The following is a 20,619-nucleotide window of genomic DNA, read 5'->3' on the forward strand; positions in this document are numbered from 1 at the left end:
GGGCTTCCTTTCCAAGTCTCTTAGATAACCTCTCTCCAATTTGCTCTTATTTCAGAGTGACATATTCAGAAGGATCCAACTGGGAGACTGCTGATAAGTTTACCTGACCAACCCACGTCTCCATGACATCAAGATACAAGCATTATTTTGTACTTCTTTTCAGTCGAAAATGACTGAAGCAAATGCATAGGTAAATAATGTGAGAGCTGTGTTGCAGCCCTCCAGAGGGCTGTTCTCACAGCACACAGCTCAGTGTGTGTTGTGTGAAAGAATGTGTGAAGTGGAAAACATGCCAGGACAGTGTTGAAGACAGTGTAAGGCGGGGGGAGCCAAGCTGGTGCAGTCCCTTCTGTGCTGTGGCATCGATATTTTTAGATTCTTTGGTTATGCGCATTTGTTTAGCCATACTGCCTTTGAGACTGTGTCTGCAGCTGTCACCAGTGAATTCCTTTTGGTATCAATCTGCATATCATTTCAAATTATCTGTAAAAAGCCAGATGTGAAACAAGCTTCCTGTCCTTCATCATTAAATGTCTTCTCCTTATATGGTCCAGCATGGTAGAAATGAGGATATTAAAAAGAATGGAAGGTACTGACTTTGGAAAATCTCAGGGTGTATGTACTGTTGCCTGTTCCTTTATCATTGTATACCAAGTACAATACATACTTCTCCAACATACTTTCTGTATATTCCCCTTAGAAAGACAGTACTTTCACCTACCTTGCCACTGATCAAATCCAGTAGTGAGATACAATTTCAGATCATGTATCTAACATTTCTTCTGGCATTATAAGGATGTCTTTGTATTCTGTCAGAAGGGCTTTTGCCTTTTCAGCATATTTTCAGGACATTTTAGCAGCCTTTCTGTACTTAGGAAAACATACCATTAGCTTCAACCCACTAAAACACATTTGGTTTAAAGCCTCCAGGAAGAAACTTCCCCCTCGTAGGCAAGCAACTTGTATGTCTTAAGCTTATAGTACCAAATTCTTCCTTTGCCATTTTCTTTTCAGTAAGTACAGTCCTTCCCTCAGCCATACATCTGAGTGCAAGCTTTTCCAATGTTTTTGTTGCAGTAGTCTGAATTCAGGATGGTAGTTGCTAACCTCTTTTACGTAATAGCTGTGGAGTCCGCCTCCCGCTAGTGCTTTTCAGTCATTTTTTCTCAACTATTTGTATGTGATCTCATCTTCACTTTGGTTATTCAGAGCACTGAATTCACATTTCACTGTCTACTTTGCCATGAGATTATTCGTATGTCATTCTTTTCTGCAAACAACTTTTCCAGTGTTCTTTACTGTAATTGTTCATAATTTAGTCATTTATTATTTTAATGTCATATTTGTCTAAATTGTCTTCAACTGTCTTATACCATGCTATCAGTCATTTCTAAGTTACATATATGGCTGGTAACATTACTATCCCCCATCACAGTTCATGCTAATTATATTGACACAATCTGCTTCAAGTCTTTAGCTTTTCAAGGGGGAAGCTTTATACAGGGAGAAGGAGAATTTTCTGCCACTTCATCATTACTGATTTATTTTTCTATTTCCCCTTCTTTACCACATCCATCTATCTTACCTTTTGTCTCAGATGGAAGTGAGATCTTCCAAAGTTTCTTTACTTTCCTTCCATATTGTCAAGATTTCACCTGGGTGCAACTTGTCATGTCATTAGCTGCTGTCCCTCCAAGGCAGTTCTTTACTTTTTCTGCAACTTGCCCAAGGTGCTTCTTAGCCAACAGAGCCAATGGCAGAGGCTAGAGACTACACACCCTCACTTATTTTATCTGCCTACATTGAGTTTTTTTCTTCTTTACTCTGGTTCTTGCTTCCATTATTTTCTCTTTTGTCTGTCTGTCTGAGTCTGTCTGTCTTTTTGGGAAAGAGTGTTGTCCTTTAGTCTTGCTTGCACTGGAATGCAAGTTACAGTGTTGTCAATGCTGGCTGTCTCCTCTTTTGGTGTTCTTTACGAGTTTTCTAATTTTAGAGGAAGAAATACCCAGTCTGTAATAAGAACTTAATTTGATTAAACAGATTAGCAAATGGAAACGTTTCTCTGAGAAGCTTTGTGAATTTATCTTTGGTCAAGTTATACAATTTATTTTGTGGCCATTTGAAATTGACTGCACATAGTGGTACTTCGTCTTTTGTTTTCTATTTCTTTCTAGTACAGATTAATTTTGAATTTACAAAGAGACTGCTTGTTTGAGAAACTTTTCACGTACAGTTTTAAATTCCTCATGTTGGATTTACTGAACCTTTGAAGCTGATATTTTGAATTCAGATATCCAAGTAAAATTTGAGGTATAATTGCAACTAAAGAAAGATATTGGCTGACAGGAATGTGATAGTTAAGGTCTGACTCAGAGAACACCAAAGCACAAATTTAAATTCCATTTCAGGCAATAAATAATTTAGTAGAACATTAGGGCTTACCTTATTAATGGGAGCCCCAAGGAGAGGCAGAGATATAAATGCTATTTGTTTAGGCTTATGGTTGTCTTTCCCCAGGAGATAGGCTTTTCTTTAGGTCTGAGGGAATAAATTAAGATTAACACCACCAGCTGGCATTCCTAGGATTTCTTGATCCTTGTACAAGCCTTGAAGTAATACAAGTACAGTGGACTTTCTTTCTTGGTTTTGGTGGAGGAATTCAGGCCATGGAGCTGAAGTCATTTGTCAAATTTAGGACCAAAATAGTAGAAAAGATCTTTAAGTTGTGTATCATAAACTCATCTTGTGAGGACTATTCAAATCTGTTTTCTACAATGAAGTAAGACAAAGAGTCATGCAAAATTACAATACATGAAGTTGCCTCTGCTCTTTGTTCAAAATATTAACTATATTTAAAAGATTAAAGAGGATGTCCTTTAAAAATACTGAGGAAAAGCCAGTATTTTATTGCTGTCAAGATTGGGTATGGTAACATGCCGAGATGGCTTTTGGAACAACTTACAAGTTCCCCAGCAGGTAAAACGTTTCTTTCAATAATAAATATGGTTTCTAGAGGAAGTACAGGTAATGAAAGAGCCAGAAGATTCCAAACATCATTTAATATAAAAAAGTAAAAGTAGATGCTCAAGTTGCCCCAAGAGAAATAGCAAAAAACTTGATTGATCAGAATTTTAACAAAAGATAGTAGTCTTCTGAATGTCCTCATTTAATTTGATTCAGGCTGAGTAACTGAAATCACAGAAAAGAATAAACCTTGAAGGGAACACATTTTCACTGACTAATGTGTGAGATTATTTAGTTATAATTTTGTCTAAAAGTAAGCAAAAGAAATGGAGTCCCAACCCTGACCTTCAGGAGATGATATAGTGGTTATTGGCAGTATCCAACAGGAGACTGCCCTGGCAAGCCAAGGAGAGCCCAGGAGAGCTGGTTGTTCTTCAAGGGCAACCTCCTCAAAGCACAAGAAGAGTCCATTCACTTTGCAGAAAACTGAGCACAGCGTGGATGAAGAAAAGACTCCTGACTGGGCCAAATGCAAGAAGGAAGCCTACAGAAAATAGGAGCAGGGATGGGCTACCTGGGAAGAACATAGAAACATCTCTAAAGCATGCAAGGGTGGGAGGTAGGAAAGCCAAAGCTTAGCAGGGACTGAAACTAGAAGTGATATGAAGAGCAACAAGAAAGTTTTCTTTTTGTACATTGACAGCAAAAGGAAGGTTAAGGAGAACATAGGCCCACGGTGACAGGGGAGCTACTGAAAAGGAAAATGGAAAAGAATGAGGTGCTCAGTGCTTTCATTTTACCTCAGTTTTCACCAATTAAGTTGGCCCATTGGGTGAGTATTAGCCAAAAATGAGGTTTAGGAGTACATAACTCATGTGGATATGCACAAGTCTATGGAACCAGATAGGATGCATTAAATGGTGCTGAGAGAACTGGCCAATGTCATTGCAAGGCCATTTACTATCATGCTTAAAAGGTTAAGACCATCCAGAAGGTCTTACTGATGTTTGGGAAAAGGTAGATGTAACACCCACCTTCAAGAAGGTAATGAAAGAGGAACAAGCAAGCTAAAGGCAGGTCAGTCTTACCACCATACCTGGGAAAGTAATGGAACAAATCTTCCTGGAAGCCATTTCCAGGTACACAAAGAACAAGAAGGTGATTGGGATAGCCAGTATGGATTTATCAAGAGCACAGCACACTTGACCTGTCTGATTGCCTGCTGATGAGAAGTCTACCGCAATGGACGAGGCAAGAGCAGTGGAAGTTGTGTACCTTGGCTTTAGCAAGGGCTTTGCAACAACTTCTCTTAGTCTCCCTGTCTCCTTTTAGTGAGGTTGGTGAAATACAGGCTCAATTAGTGGACAATACAGTGGGTGGAAAATTGGCTGCATTATTGCTGGGCTCAGAGGGTATTGATCAGCAGTACAGAGTCCAGCTGGCAGAGTGGCACCCCTCAGGGATCGATACGAGGGACAAGACTGTTTAGTGTCTTTATTAATGACTTGGAGGATGAGACACAGTGCAATCTGAGATATATAGTTAAGAAAAAACCAGATCATTGTATTCCCTGCAGTAACAGAGATAAAGAGAGAAGGATAACAGATCTTTGTGAAAAGAAGAGGCTTCAGTTCAGAAATATATTTTGGAGTTTGGAAAAAAATCTACGTTGCAGTAAGAAAGGGAGATGCTATACTGCGCTTTTGATAATATAGGCCATTGAAAAAAAGAAAAGAGCTTATTGCATCGACAGTAACAATGCAAAGCACTATGCAAAAGCCTATTGAAGCACGCCTTCTGATTTGAAGAGTTCACTGTCTACAAGACAAAAAGGGGAAAAAAAGTATTTTCTACACTTCACATGTAGAGAACGGAGATACAGATTTCCTGAGTCCAGCCATGATGAGTATTGCTCATGTGGAAACTTCATCCATGACTTTATGCATAGTTATATGCAGCAATCCAAAATACTTTGATGAAGTATCTGTTGGACTAGTCTGCTTCTAAATCCTGTGATTTTCCACCTTCATTTGACCCCGAATCATTCCATCTCTTTCACAGGCTGATTTTTGAAGCAGATATCTCACCTCGGATTAATTTTCAGGCCTCCCTGTGCAGCTTCCCAAATAACTACCTTTCTTTTCTCATGGGATGTATCAAGGAGAAACTTTGGGATACTCTTTGGGTTATTCAAGGTCTCGTGGCTGCTGTAGTTCAGCTCAGAAAGTGCCCTTATAAAATGCTTTTGCTTCCTTCTTTTGCTGGTTCCTCAAACTTAAAGTAAGTAGACCTGACTCATTTCAATGCCACGTATCTGAGCTGCATTGCTGTGAATGTTTTTTTTGGCAAGTGTCAGTAAGAACCACGGATTCTCACATGTCCTCTGGAAATACCTGTTCTCTTAGTACTGGGAAGCAGTGTCTTACAGGGCAGGTACCCTCATCCACATGGGTTTAAGGTCTGGGTTCTGCTCCTGGCTCACTGAGTGGCTTATTTTTTTTGCTGATTTTATCTCAGTGTACCTCAGTTGCCCAACAGCAAGTAGGTCCCAGCAGTAGTTGCCTTTTCCTCAAAGGAATTATAAGGATAAATAAATATGAATGTAGTCTGACAGTGACTGCAATAGTCTGTTAAACAGGTTTCTATTCCCCCCTTTTTCTCCAGTAGGCAATTCCAAAGGGTGATGCTTTCCACTTGCCTTAAATTGTCATTTCTTCATTGCCTTTGGGAAATGGGTCAACTGGCTTGGACCTGGACACTTAATGAGCAGACCCCTAGCAGTTCCCAGCCTAAATAACTCAATGAAAAATTAGTTTTTCAAGCCATACTCCTTTTGCTTTTTTCTTCTCCAAAGAGACAGGGATCACACAAACATCTTTGTCATTGCAAATTATTCAGCAGCAGAGACTTTACAAAACAAGCACATCGTAAATTTGCTTGAAAACTCAACAACCATCATTTTAATTCCTGTTTTCTTTGCTTCCATTTCCTGCAGCAGTTGTGTGGTCACATTAACATAATTTTTATTACTTGGTTCCTGAGAGCAATGAAGAAGTGTTTAAGGATTTTCAGACTATCAATCTTTTCTATTACTACAGAAGGCTTATCATATAACAGGAAGAATAACAGTGAACTCACAAAATACTAATATTTATATAGTCAATGAATTGTGACTTAAGAATTTACAAATTAACTCCTTGAAATTTTTTAGGTCAATTGCAAATGCACTTGCAGAAGTATTTATGGAAGAGCAGGAACAGGAAAATGGGGAATTGCTTAGTTAAATTAATATACAGATCACTTTTTCATTTGAATTTGAACAGAAAAGTAGATGTAGTTGTGCAGACTGAAGGTCCCAACATCTCATCTTGAAGGTGAACTGTAGCATAAACTGATAGAAGGAAGAGCAGGAGTGTTTGGCAAGCAGCTCCAGAGAGCACTCGCTAACATCTGGCAGTCTGAGATCCTTTCACATCTCTGGCTAGAAGTGTAATCTCTATGTTGAAGAGCTGTCTTTGGCTTAATGAATTTGCCCAATCTTCTAAGAGTCCTAATCTGTTTAGATTTTTACCTGTATGGAAGCCATCCTGTAATTTTAATTGTCATTGTAGCCCATCTGTGTAGCCTTTACATTTATCCTCAAATACTTTTTAAATTACTGCTGATCTTTTTTTTCACAGTACCATAACACAAAGATCTCATTCCCATATAGTAACAGTCAGTTTAGAGCATATTATTCTGTATGTAAAGCTAGAGTTGACTTTTTTCCCCCCAAAAATACATCACCTTACTTTACTTTGAATTTCACCTGCCATTTCCATAGCCATCACAGAGTATCATGTGGTCTTTGCAATTAGTTCTCCGCTATGCACGCTGTCACTTTTGATATCTTTTTTTTTTTCTAGAGGCCCCTGCAGGACTTGCTGGTGTCCTGCCTTCAAGGTGAAGACTGATTATTCTGTCTTGCCTGTTTCTTATCTCCCAGGGGTTCTTTCACCATGCAAGAATCTTCTGTCTTAACTCATGGCTAATTTCTCTTGAGCCTTTGATGAGGGACCATGTTGATGCACATATATGATGAAATCCCGTCAGAGAATACATCCATAGGTTAGTTTCTGTCCTTTATATAACCTCTGTATGATTTTCTGTTTTGTTTCCTTATCTTTTTGCTTACAATTTGAGGCAGATCTTCTGACACATGACCATAAGGAAGTCTGCTGACATAGGATCATTCCCAAGTGTCCCCAGTGTGAACACAGCTTTTAAAAAAAGAAAATAAAATGTTTTTCTGCTTATATATTAAGATCTCCTAAGGGACTATCCCAGGTCTGATTCTCTGCACACTCTGCTCACACCCAGGGTGACAAAGTATTCATATTTAAAATATATTACCTTGTGCATTTTAGATAAAACCCAGATGAGTCCAGCACTTGAAAAATTACAGCGCCTGACCATGATAAACTCTAATTTTTCTCCACAACCACCTAAAATTCTTTGTTTGCATTAGTTTTTAATTTTCCACTCTGATAGGAATTCAATAGTTAAAATATTAACACAACTAGCACCATCACCTATTTTGCATGGCTTTGTACTGGTCACACGGTGATATAACCCAAGCAATTTAGACAGTCATTCCCAACTGATGTTCTGCAAACACTAAGAAAAAGACTAATTTTACACATGTAAACTGACACACTGAATTTGAATAAAACTATTGAGTTTGTCAACTTTTCTTTATCCTAAAATGAAGATTTCAATCTAACTGAAAAATGTTAAGCCTTTAGATAGTCAACTTTGGAAATAATTAGTTATGGTTTGCAGAATCATTGTTAGAAGTATTTTCGGGGTCAGACAATGTTCTATGTCTGTGATTAGATTAAATCAAACTTAATAAGGTTCAATCAAGAAGGCTTTCTATTGCTATGCCAATTTGCCAGGTCTCACATGTCAAAGCTGCAGATATATCAAAGAACTTTCCAGTGTTACATAAAATTTCCAAAGCCCCTTTTGCCATTTTTCAAGGAGTATCCTCAGAAGATTATACTATAAATCTGAAGACCAAATATCTTCTTTTCCAAATATCTTTGCTTTTATGGCTTGAAGTGCCAGATGGATAAGACAAATGTATTCTCTTTCAATTGTCAGTGCAAATTATGTCAAAACAAGTAAATCTGGCAAGAAGTTTTCCAAAGAACATAAGAAATTATGATGACCTGGAGCCTACTTACAGTAGTCTAGTACTACAGAGGTAAAACTGAGTGGATTTTCAATTGCTAGGTCTTACCTGGCACCTTTTACCCTATGGTGTCTCACAGGTTCATAGTTAAAACAACCTGTTTCCCTTTGTTTGATAACTTCTGAAAAATATGCCTTTGTATGCTTTTCTCTACACATTATAAAGCTTGATGAAACTTTAAGGTCACAGCAAGGTTTTGAGGGGACTTCTTATTTACAGCCATGCTGCAATTGTGAAAAAGAGCATGTATGTTCTAGGATCAGTTGGAGGAATAAATATATTTTGGTTTTAAGATGGAGAAAGCAAAAAGGTAACAAAATCCATCTTGGTTGCTCATTAAGAAAGTCTTTGTGAAAGGAAATGGTACCGATAGATGGCACTGTGGTTCTGTGACTCGGGGGTTAGTTATGTCTGTGCAACTGGGCAATGCTATTTATTTATGCTGCTTATTAATTTTAATCTTATAGTGTGACTTCTTAGTGAAATTAATTTAATTGGCTTATTACTGTTGCAAGTACGTTCTTCCTGAGACTGAAATCTTTTAAGTCACATGTACTTATCCAAAGAGTATACCTTTTCAGAAGAAGGTCTGTCCTTAGAAAAAGAGAACGATTGCACTTTGGACCAGTTTACTGAGACAGTTAAATTCTGCAATGTACTCTTTCTCTTCAGCCAGCGAGATATTTAAAATTACTTTAGCCTTCAGCAGATATTGTACTGTGGGAGAAATTAAACCAAACCAAAATAGGAACTTAAAACAAACCTCCAGTTTATAAAACAACTGATGGCATTTAAATGTTTTAATCTGCTTTACTAGCAGTGGGATCTGACAAAACAATAAAGCGTTGGAACACCATTTTACATGAACATTTACAAAATACAGCAAACTTTTTTTCTCTATGTATTTACATAAGCAAACATATAGGTATTCAAAATAGAATGCATCTCAGCGCTTGGCAATAATTACATAAGTACAGTGCATGGTTGACTGGATAGGATAGATACATAGGATTTATTTTTTACCCTGAAGTGTATAAAGTATGCACACCAGCTTAGGAGATACATGGTGAGCTTCATGTCTTTGGACATTTCTCAGATGCAGTCTTAACAGTAATAAAACGTTGATCTGCTTGAAAAATGGAAACATTTTCTTTAGACAAAGTGGGTTTTTTGGATGTGGCTATGCCAGACGGACTCAGCACGCTTTCCCTGTAAGGCAGGGGAAGGCCCTAACCTCTGACTGAGTCTGTGTGAATGTCTTCCCTTTTTTTTTTTTTGCCTAGAAAATTACAAAAGTTTCCCTTCCAGCCTGATGAATAACGAAAACACTTTTTTTGCAAGGTGGAAGTGATGCTCTGAACTGTTCATACTAAACTGTAGTGTTCATCCCAAGCGTAGGCCCAATGCTATAAATTCTGGCTTAAAATGGCTGAGCTTTGTCATCTGTCAGCAGTATAATTGCTACCTACTGATGAACGACCTCCTGCAGATCTGGCACGGTGGGTAAAACAAATTCAGACGCTGACTCTGTCATCTTCACTAAGGCAAACCACACAAAAATCTATTAACATTTCAGTGCAAGGTGGCAGAATCAGGCCTCGCTAAACTGTCAAAGGTGTCCATAAAGAGCTGGAGATATTGGTCTTTATCTGCTGTGCATTCTTGGCTTTGAGAGGCTTCTTAGGCAAAAGCTGCTGATCACTCAATAAAAACACCTATCTGAGTGCTTGCAGAATTGAAATGTCAGGCATCAGATATCCCTGCTTCTGAACAAAAATAAATGTTATGTTACCTCCAGCTGTCAATTAAAGAGACGCTGTCAAGTCTCCTAGGTCCAAAACATAGGTTTTATTTTAATAAGCTGGAAAAAAAATATCATTGTTCAGAGTCATCTTTTAATGAAACATCAAGCAAGTAATTGAAACCCTCTCTGTTTGTAGTGAAACATTCCCCGTCAGTATTTGCAACCTGAGCAATTTGACATTGTGAAAGAGGAACAGAAGGTGAAATGAAAGAGAAGTGGCGGGAGGTGATTTGCTCTGCCACGTGGGCGAAATGCAGATGGTAAGAGGAGAGTAGAAGCAGTGAACATTAAATGCTCAGTATCAGTTTGTCAAGTGCAAGCTAATGAAGGAGACTGCGCAGACCAGCAGCCGGACTCTCAGGAGTTTTGGGAGGAACTGAGCTTTGGAGAAGCACGGGGTGCCATGTCCATCGGACAGTTTGCAGGCAGGTTCTGCTCCCTGGTACACATGGGCAACAGGACCTGAGCTGTCCATCTCCTCTGCTTCTTTCTCTTGCAAGGCCAGAGACACCTGCATCAAGATGGGCACAAATTGCACAAAACGTGGCAATTGCCTCCACTGGTGGAAGCATCCATATTCTCTTTCCCCTCACACACAGGGTTAGACACCTTCAGTCCTGTCTCAGTATTCATCATATGAAGGCAATCTGGTTTGGTGGCAGATCCTGAGCTTCAGGCCTCTATTCATGAAATACTTTTGGTTTCATTACTGCCTGCTTCTCCCCTGGAGTGCCCGTTGCCAAGGATATGGTGAATCCTCATCACTCCAGTTGTGGAGTGCAGACATCTGGACACCAGGAGGTACCTGAATACCCTGGACATCTTGTGCTCCATCAGTGCTCCATCCCTTGCCTGGCTGGACTGTGTAATATGAGTTGGCCTCTTTCCTTAGCTCAAACCCCCTGATTTAGGGTCTATATCAAACTTGTCAGGAAGCAGTGGGAAGTCACTGCTCCCACCTGCTACTGCGGTGGTCCTCACACTCAGCTGTGTTTAGCAGATACCACCTAAAATCCCTTCTGTGTGGCACCCCTCACAGGGCACAGTGTGGGAGCAGGGTGTGCACAGGGAGGCAGGAGCAGCGAGTTCATTTTTCCTTCTGCTGAAGCTGTTCAGTTTGGTTGTGGTGACCAAGTGTATTTACCCGGAGCCAGAGAGACCATATAAACCACCTCGGTGAGCACACCACTTGATTTGTCGGGTGATCCTAAACTCCCAGTTTTGGGGGGAAAACCATTAATGGCCACAAGCCGGTGGATGACGTGCATGATGTTGCTGCAAAGGGGCTACATCACGACACTTTGACGCAGGTGTGGAGGCTGAGGGCTGTGGAGTGAGTCAATGTCACCACGCACACGCAGAGCTCCTGTGTGACCTGTGCACGGTGGCTCTGACCTAGCCCACGTTGGAGGAAATGGCTCATAAAAACTGGCAGATTTAGTTATCAGACTGGCAAGAGGACAATACAAGCAGTTTCTTGGAAATCAGCCAAATACCCAGCCAAGTTTTAAATCTTCTTCTACCATAGATCTGTATTTTAAGCTAAAAGTCTTCCTCTTCCAAAGACCCCCAGCTGGCAGGCTAGAATCAGATTCTCTCTGTCTCTCTCTCTTTCTTTGCCTTAGTGGAAATTTAATTGGTCTGTGAAAACTGAACAACTTCAAGAGAAGGACTGATGAAGGCATTGGAGGTTGGCTTCTGGGTGGGCAGTATTTTTTTCAGAGCAGACGGGAAGTGAAACTTGAATATATCCTGCTTCTGATGATTATGGCTGCAAAATTCATGGAACAAATCAAATGCTTGGATTTAGGTTTTGCCGGTGGATGCAACGTTTATATTTCTGCTCTCCAGCAGAGTCGCACCGGCTTCAGTGAAATTGTCTATAATGCCCGAAAGGAAAGGGTTTCATGACTAGGCGTTTCTGTCAAGCAATATATTTGATGTTCTTAATGTAATGTATTCTGCCCTTGGAGCTATGCAGGTGAAATACAGTGCCGCTTATAAGTCCTGTTATTTTTCAAGTGGGTCCCGTTTGCCCATACATATTTCATTAAGGCTGAGTCCTAATAGTGCAAGCTACCTACCATTCCTGAGCAATCTACCATAACAGCAAAACGGTGAAACCAGGGAAAACAATTATGAACAAGTAATAGTTTTCTAATAATTCTGGCTCTACCAGCCCTAAAACAAAACCAGAAGGACATTTTCATAATGGTCTTTTTAATCAAAGTGGAATGGTGAGAGAGGATCTGCTGCAACCTTTTACTGAAGGCTTTACTCATGCAAAACTTCCACTGGCGTAACTTAAATCAGACTCTGTTGGAATCAAATAGAGGCATGGATGTGGCATCGTTCCCGAAATTATTTAGCAAAGTTATGCCCGATTTTCCACTCTTCTCTCTTCACTTTCCTGTCAACACCAGTGGGAAGGAGCAGGGAATCAAGCCCAACAATTACTTTTGAAAATATTACTTTCACGTTTTAAGCTGAACAGATGAAACTTTTTGAGTGGAAATAAAGTACAAGACATGAAATAAAGATTATGAATGGTGGTAGAAACAAAGGATCATTCAAGTATAATTTATGTTTGAAGACTGCTAATTTGAACTATAGAACAAATGGCAGAAAAGCCCAGTAACATTTCAGAACCGTCACTCAGAAGGAAAAAATAGCCATAAAAACAGTTACCAAAATGTCCATATAATTAATCTATACAGGTTTAAATAGATTTTTCTTTAATACTTCAAAATTTATTTTAAATATATATTAGCAAATTAACCATAATTTTATTTAAAATTCCGTAAAGTGCTCATTCAGTTAATGATAACAAAATTCCATTGTAGCAAGACAAACTAGCTGGAGCCTACTCTGCGAGGACATCAAAGGACAGCTTAGCTTTCATTTGCAAAAAGAAAAGAAATGCGTAGATTTCTTCACAGCCCGTGTTATAATACCAGAAATTGCATTTTTTTTTTCCTTTAAGAAATATATCTTTTAGAATATTAAAAAAATAAGTTTAATAAAGCCTGTGCTTAAAACAGCCAAAGTACTGTATGAAAAAAAATTGCACATTTGATATCATTTCAACCCTGCTTTTTCATCCACAGGATAATATGAGGATTATGCGATGTTATTGGAGGGTCTCTTGAACAGGGCTGATTTTCCTAAGCTATCAGAGCTTCTCACAGCCAGGTGAAATTTTCAGCATACGCACGGTGGTTGTCATGGCAGCTGCTGACCATCACACACCACTAACCTTTTCGTTCACCGGGCTGATACTTCCCTTGGAGGTACCATCCAAATGATGTATTCCTATCGTGACCATCGAATAATCCTTAGCCATTATTTTTGCCTCTTTTTTCAAACTCTTCATTTGTGCTAGCTGGAGCTGGCTGGAATTATATGCAAGTGCTGGGATAGTGTTCACTAAGATCAGCTGGAAGGGTTTCTTCTCTTCCTTGTAGCGACACTGGATGTAACGAGAGAAAGCCGAGCGGTAGGTTTTGTTGAACAACGTATATACGAGTGGGTTGACAGCCGAAGAAAGGTAGCCAATCCAAACAAATACGTTAAGTAGTCCTCCAATGACTTCTTCATTGCATGACTCCTTGCAAATTACAGCCATCACATTGGTGATGAAAAACGGGCACCACATCACAACAAACAGAAAGAAGACAATGCCAAGAACCTTGGAAGCCTTCTGCTCGTTGCTGATGGATTGCATGGTTCTCCTCCCAGTAGTCCCCATATCCCTGTTCAAAGAGCGCTGAAAGAGTTTCTCTGAGGACAGGGAACTCTGAGGGAGGAAGCTAAATGAAGCAAACTTGGTCTTTGGGCCAATATCATTCACGCATAGCGTAGCTTCCTTCTGTAGCGACCTGATAGTTAAAAAGTAGGTGACCACCATGATGGTTAGAGGGATGAAGAATGCCACAAAAGAACCTATGAGGACAAAGTTGTCATCTGCAAGTAAGCAGCTCTCTTTCTTAAACACCTTGCGGTCATCTTGTAGTCCAAAGACAGGTACAGGCATGGAGATACCTGAAAGTGGATTAGAGAAAGAAGAGGTTAAACACAATAATAAAAAACACCATTTCCAATCTCCAAGAAAAAAAAACGAAACAAAACTCACTTTTAGTTATGTAGAGGTTATTTCTCAAAGAATAAATAGTTACAGTTACACAAATGAACACTAAGAGATAGAGCCACAGTTGATAGACATCCCAAAGCAAACTGAATTTACACAGAGGAAGAAAAAATACTGTGTCTCATGTTTCAGCCACAGCATGATGCTAGTCCTGTTCTTCTGATATTTTACTGGGGCTACACTAAGAAAATATGCTGTGTGAAACATTGGTGTTACAGATTTTGAATTTCAGGAGCTAAACTGTGGTATTCCAGACTTTGGCAGTTGTGCTGCCACCACCTTTACAGGATCCTGGCAAAGAAGGGCAGAGGAAGAGCAGCATTGGTGTTACACAGGGTTTTGCAGTTGCTCTAATTTGAATTTCCTCTCTCCTTCAAAGAAACCTCGGCTACATATTTGCCTCCATCCAACTGTCTCATGAAACCTGGTAGCAACAAAAATATAACTCCTTATTTTTTTGGATCTTGGTCCCCCCTGTAATGATCTCCAGACCTGCTTCTTGGTTCCTGCCACCTTGACAAAGGCTTTTATCAACTACAATCAAGATGATACCACGTCTTTCTTTTCTGGGGTGGCTTAAGAGTGGTCTTGGGCCAATTTTCATAAGAGGATTAAAAGTGCTCTGGGTACTGGTTTCTGACTAGCCTGTGAAATACTGTTTTGAGGACAAAAGAAAATTTTTTGCCATAGATCTCAGACTAATCTTTCATTGGGTCTTTTTCTTTTCTCCCTGTAATCTCCATACAGTTGACAGTCTAAATGCTAAAAAAACGTTCTATGGCAACCACCAGAGGAATGATGGGGACAAATTAAGCACTGAGAGACACTGTTATGAGGCAGCCTGAGATGTGGTTCACCCTGGGGGACTGCAAAGGTATTGCCAACTGCTACAGGTGCCCTCTGAATCCACAGCCCCGAAGGCAATGGTAGATGTAAAAATTTTGTCTTCCTTTGGAGCATGTGCTGCGTCCTTGCTCTGTCATGAACAGCGAGGCCAGGTGAGGAAGTCCATTCTCCTTCGACAAGAGGAAATGGCCTCAAGTTGTGCAAGGGGAGGTTCAGATCGGATATTAGGAAAAATTTTTACACTGAAAGGGTTATTAAGCATTGGAATGGATTGCCCAGGGAGGTGGTTGAGGCACCATCCCTGGAGGTATTAAAAAGATGGGTAAATATAATGCTTAGCAACATGGTTTAGTAATGTGGGGGGTTTTTTTGTTTGTTTTCTGTTAGTTTTGGTTTTGTTTTGTTTTTTTTTTTTTTTTATCAGAGTTAGGTTGATGGTTGGCCCAGATATCTTAAAGGTCCCTTCCAGCCTAGACAATTCTATGTTTCTATGACTGCTTTGTCTGATTCAAGCCCACTCAGCCAATTCCTCAGGGACTTCTGCAAATGCTGCTACTGTCTGGACAAAATCAAACAGCTGCTGTTTCTTTGGTTGTTGGTTGGTTTGGGGTTTTTTTCAGTATTTGTCTCCTCCCCTCCCCCTAAATGCATGCTGTCTCTCCAAGAGAGGCAACGTTCAGACAGCGAAAGGGATGATGTGCTGTGAAGACAGCAAAAGCGGTGTTGTGAAGCAGGGAGCGATAATGCAGCCCTGTTCGGATAAAAGCAGCTAGGAGTCTGACTCCTGTGGAAAGTTAGCATAATCTGGGAGCTTCAGTCCCCTTTGCATCTTTGAACAGAAATCCCAGATGCTGTATTTGGCTTCTGAGGAAGAAAAAATTAATTAGAGAAGAATTTCTTATGATGTGAGGATGATGCTGTGCACTAACTTGTCCCCTGTGTGCCCAAGAATGTCCTTACTGGTTCACAGTTGAGTCCTGAAACTTATTTTCTCAACATCAGCATTGCAATGGTACCTCCCTCTACCTCCCTTCCTTTTCCTTCTTCCCATTCTGGCGCTTAGACTGGGAGCCCTTTAAAAGCACAGACCCCATTGTCTCTTCATTTCACACGATTTCAGTTCCCAGCATAACAGCTCCAGTCCTAGAGAGAGTCTCTGGAGTCCAGACACAATACAAAACAGTAATAATGACAACAGCAATCATAATATTAAGCTCATCTCTTCTTTTGATGTGCATGGAGCTTCTACAAAGCTCTTTATTTTTCTGACACCACTGCTTTTTATTTTTCTGTCAACACTGCAGCTTATTTTATCTGCACAGCTTTGAACTGAGTCATGGCAGTGCCTTGGGGCAATTTACAAAAGTGCTGTTCTTATCTGCCGGGGGCAGAAGCTGGTGGAGAGCCTGCGGTATTGCCCTTTCTGTTTCTGCTGCACAAAGCCCTAAATGCTTGAACTTGGGCTATGAGAAGCCAGCGGGTGAAGTGCAAACTCATGCAGCGTGTGGCAGCTCCTGGGTCCAGCTGATGGAAGCCTCCAGTCACTCCAGGAAACCTGATGCCTAAGAAGGTCCGAGTCAGTCCAACTGATGGCACAGAAGGAGAGGTGACCTGCAGGAGGCACATTGTCCATCCATGGCTGAATAATCTCGGGTGCTGAACACCTACAGGGAAATGCTTTGAAGTTCCTTTTCTTTTTGGGATGAGTTGAAAGGAAACTGAAGGCACACAGTGCCTCCCAGCACTACGCTTCAGCTGCATGAAGACACAGCACCAGTCAGAGCAATACCACAAGTTTCCCCTCCGGTTTCTGCCCTGTACTGATAACAGCAGGGCTGGTTTTTACGTTTCATTCAAAGACCTAGTGTGAGCTGCAGAGATAAAATAAACAATGCCGCTGACAGAGTAAAAAGATGCCTTTCATTACTACAGACCTTATGGCTCAGCTGCATCAGGAGGAATGGGAGGAGAGGCAGCAGCACAAGAAAGAGGAAAATTTTAGCATAATTGCAAGCTTTTTCAAGTAAAAGGCCAAAGTCAGTTGCAACTCTTCACCTGAAATACAAAGGCAGCAATTCCCCCCCTGCTTTATTTTGTTGTTAACAGCTTCTAGAGACTGGCATCTAAATCCAGATTTCTGGCTCTGAAAAATGGAAATGAGCTTCAGCTTGTAGCTGGAGTTTCCACATTTCATTCCTTTACCAAGGAGTGTTCACAGCAGAGCTCTAGCAGCTGTTGCTAGTCACGTAAGTTTTTCTGAATGACCATTCAAGACATCTTTCCCCTACAGCCACCGGTAACTGGCCTGTATACAGTTTGAAAAAACCAGAGGTACCACAGTTTGGTAGCAGAGAACATTGACAGCTGTAACCTGATTTTGTGTAGACCCCAGTTTGGCTGATGCAGGGGATCCCACAAATGATATTCTGACATTCCTGCATGGAATAAATTAACTTCCAGCCCAATTCTCTCTTTTCATATCTCTACAGGGACTAAACTTGTTGCTTCCCTCCCCAAAGGAACAGAGTTTCTCCCTCTTTAACAGATAGCTTCTGGCTTCTGTAACATGAGGATAGCAAATTCCAGTGAGGACACAGGGACCAAATTCAAAGGCAGTCATGTCTAAACTGGAAATAACGGAGCTTCCATGTGCAAGCCACATCCACTATTCTAATGGGCTTTTTTTGGAACAATGTCACCCACATGTCACTCAGGTTTGGCCAAGATCAATCTTGTCCTGTAGACAGATAACAAAAAGCCCTGGTCTAAGCTGTATTAGTATTATTGCAGCTGACTGAATTAATTCTTTAAAGATCAAAGCTGACCGAATTAATTCTTTAAAGATTGAAGCTGACCAATCTATTTCTCCTTGATGATTCAAATGTATAATTTCTTGCTGGTTGTGGTGGCTTGACCGTGGTCGGACACCAGGTGCCCAGCAAAGCCATTCTGTCACTCCTCTCCTCAACTGGACAGGGGAGAGAAAATACAACAAAAGCCTCATGGGTTGAGATAAGGACACGGAGAGATCAGTCAGCAATTACTGTCACAGGCAAAACAGACTCGACCTGGGGAAATTAATTTAATTTATTACCAATCAAATCAGAATAGGATAATGAGAAAATAAAACCAAATTTAAAAAACATCTTTCCCCCACCCCTCCCTTCTTCCCTGGCTTAACTTCACTACCTTCTCTACCTTCTTTCTCTATCTCCTCTCCCCAAGCAGCACAGGGGGATACGGAATGAGGGTCATGGTCAGTTCACCATTCATTGTCTCTGCTTCTCCTTCCTCCTCAGAGGGAAGACTCCTCACACTCTTCCCCTGCTCCAGCCTGGGGTCTCTCCCATGAGAGACAGTCCTCCACAACCTTCTCCAATGTGGGTCCTTCCCATAGGCTTCAGTTCTTAATGAACTGCTCCAGCATGGGTCCTTCCACAGGATGCAGTCCTTCAGGAACAGACTGCTCCAGCACGGGTACCCCATGGGAACACAAGTCCTGCCAGCAAACCTGCTCCAGCATGTGCTCCTCTCTCCACAGGGCCACAGCTCCTGCCAGGAGCCTGCCCCAGTGTAGGCTTCCCACAGGGTCACAGCCTCCTTTGGGCATCCAACTGCTCTGGTGTGGGGTCCTCCACAGGCTGCGGGTGGATATCTGCTTCACCGTTAACTTCCATGGGGTGCAGCAGGACAGCCTGCCTTGCCAGGGTCATCATCGTGGGCTGTGGGGGAGTCTCTGCTCTGGTGCCTGGAGCACCTCCTCCTCCTCCTTCTTCACTGACCTTGGTGTCTGAAGAGTTGCTGCTCTCACATAGTCTCAATCCTGTCTCCAGCTGCAGTTACTCCTGCACAGTTTTTTTCCCCCTTCTTAAATATGTTATCCCAGAGATGCTACCACCATCACTGGTGGGCTCAGCCTTGGCCAGTGGTGGGTCTGTCTCGGAACTGGCATTGGCTTCGTTGGACATAGGGAAAGCTTCTAACAGCTCCTCACAGGAGACACCCCTGTAGCCCTCTCACTACCACAACCTTTCCACACAAACCAAATACACTGGTTTTCCAGCTCCCTGGTCTTGGTGGCTCTGCATGTTTAAGGCGGTGCAGGCCGTGCCTGTGTGTTCAAACATCAAGAGAAGAAAATCAGCTTCACAAGAAAGGATCATAGAATCATAGAATCATAGAATTTCCCAGGCCGGAAGGGACCTCCAAGGGTCATCTAGTCCGACCTCCCCGCAGTCAGCAGGGACACCCCCAACTAGACCAGGTTGCCCAGGGCCTCGTCAAGCCTCTCCTTGAATATCTCCAGGGATGGGGCCTCAACCACCTCCCTGGGCAACCTGTTCCAGTGCTCCACTACCCTCACAGTAAAGAACCCCCTTCTAATCTCCAATCTAAATCTGTTCCCCTCCAGCTTGAAGCCATTTCCCCTCGTCCTGTCACTACAGGCCTTTCTAAACAGGTTCTCCCCAGCCTTCCTGTAGGCTCCCTTCAGGTACTGGAAGGCTGCTATTAGGTCTCCCCGGAGCCTCCTCTTCTCCAGGCTGAACAACCCCAGCTCCTTCAGCCTGTCCTTGTAGCAGAGGTGCTCCATCCCCCTGATCATCCTTGTGGCCCTCCTCTGGACCCTCTCCATCAGGTCTATATCCTTCTTATATTGAGGGCTCCAGACCTGCACACAATACTCCAGGTGAGGTCTCACCAGAGCAGAGTAAAGTGGCAGAATCACCTCTCTGGACCTGCTGGCAACGCTTCTTTTGATGCAGCCCAGGATGCGATTGGCCTTCTGGGCTGCAGCTGCACACTGCCTGCTCATGTCCAGCTTCTCGTCCACCAGAACCCCCAAGTCCCTTTCCTCAGGGCTGCTTTCCAACACCTCACCCCCTGGTTTGTATTGGTGGCGAGGATTGTTCCGGCCCAGGTGCAGAACCTTGCATTTGCTCTTGTTGAACCTCATGAGGTTCACCTGGGCCCACCTCTCCAGCCTGTCCAGGTCCCTTTGGATGACATCCCGTCCCTCTGGTGTATCGACAACACCACACAGCTTGGTATCATCCGCAAACTTGCTGATGGTGCCTTTAATTTCCCTGTCTATATCATTGATAAAAATGTTAAACAGCACCGGTCCCAGCACGGACCCTTGAGGAACACCACTTGTGACTGGTCTCCATCTGGACTTTGAGCCGTTGAGTACTACCCTCTGGATGCGACCATGTGATCATGCAGAGCTGCCAGATAAGGATGAGCAGGTTTTTGGGAAACGGACCATGTGCAAACAGTAGTTCAGGAGGAAACAACCTGGGAGAGCTGTAACAGAACAGCTTATCCACACCCTGCCCATTCTACATCCCTGGCTCCCACTAGCTCAGGGCCAGTCTGGAAAAAGTCTTGATATCCCCTGAGTGCTCTTTTATGGTTTATTGTACTCTGCTTCCAAATCAAACTACTCTGAGATATGAGGAAGCACTCAGCACAGAATGGGAGCGTCCATTCAAGCGCTGGAGGTACCTTACCCACTGCATTTCCAGTTGACATTCCCACTTATATCAGAATGTTTTCCCTTGTGGACAAACCCTAAATATTATGTTCTTCTGGTAGAAGGTGGTTTATTTGTATAGCTTGATT

The 20,619-nt window shown here is 41.8% G+C and overlaps 1 protein-coding gene across 4 annotated transcripts in view; it reads right to left on the reverse strand.

Annotated features, from left to right (window-relative positions):
* Positions 1–9,025: 9,025 nt before the first annotated feature.
* Positions 9,026–20,619, reverse strand: part of HTR2A (5-hydroxytryptamine (serotonin) receptor 2A, G protein-coupled) — a 37,744-nt gene continuing 26,150 nt past the window's right edge. For all 4 annotated transcript variants that reach the window (XM_014966252.1, XM_014966253.1, XM_014966251.1 and 1 more), the window contains one exon: positions 9,026–14,045. In XM_014966252.1, the coding sequence (XP_014821738.1) occupies positions 13,246–14,045 (800 nt within the window). In that variant the 3' untranslated portion in view covers positions 9,026–13,245. The remainder of the gene's footprint in view (positions 14,046–20,619) is intronic.

The sequence above is a fragment of the Calidris pugnax genome, unplaced genomic scaffold (genome assembly GCF_001431845.1).
Source record: "Calidris pugnax isolate Ruff unplaced genomic scaffold, ASM143184v1 scaffold20, whole genome shotgun sequence".
Classification (NCBI taxonomy): domain Eukaryota; kingdom Metazoa; phylum Chordata; class Aves; order Charadriiformes; family Scolopacidae; genus Calidris; species Calidris pugnax.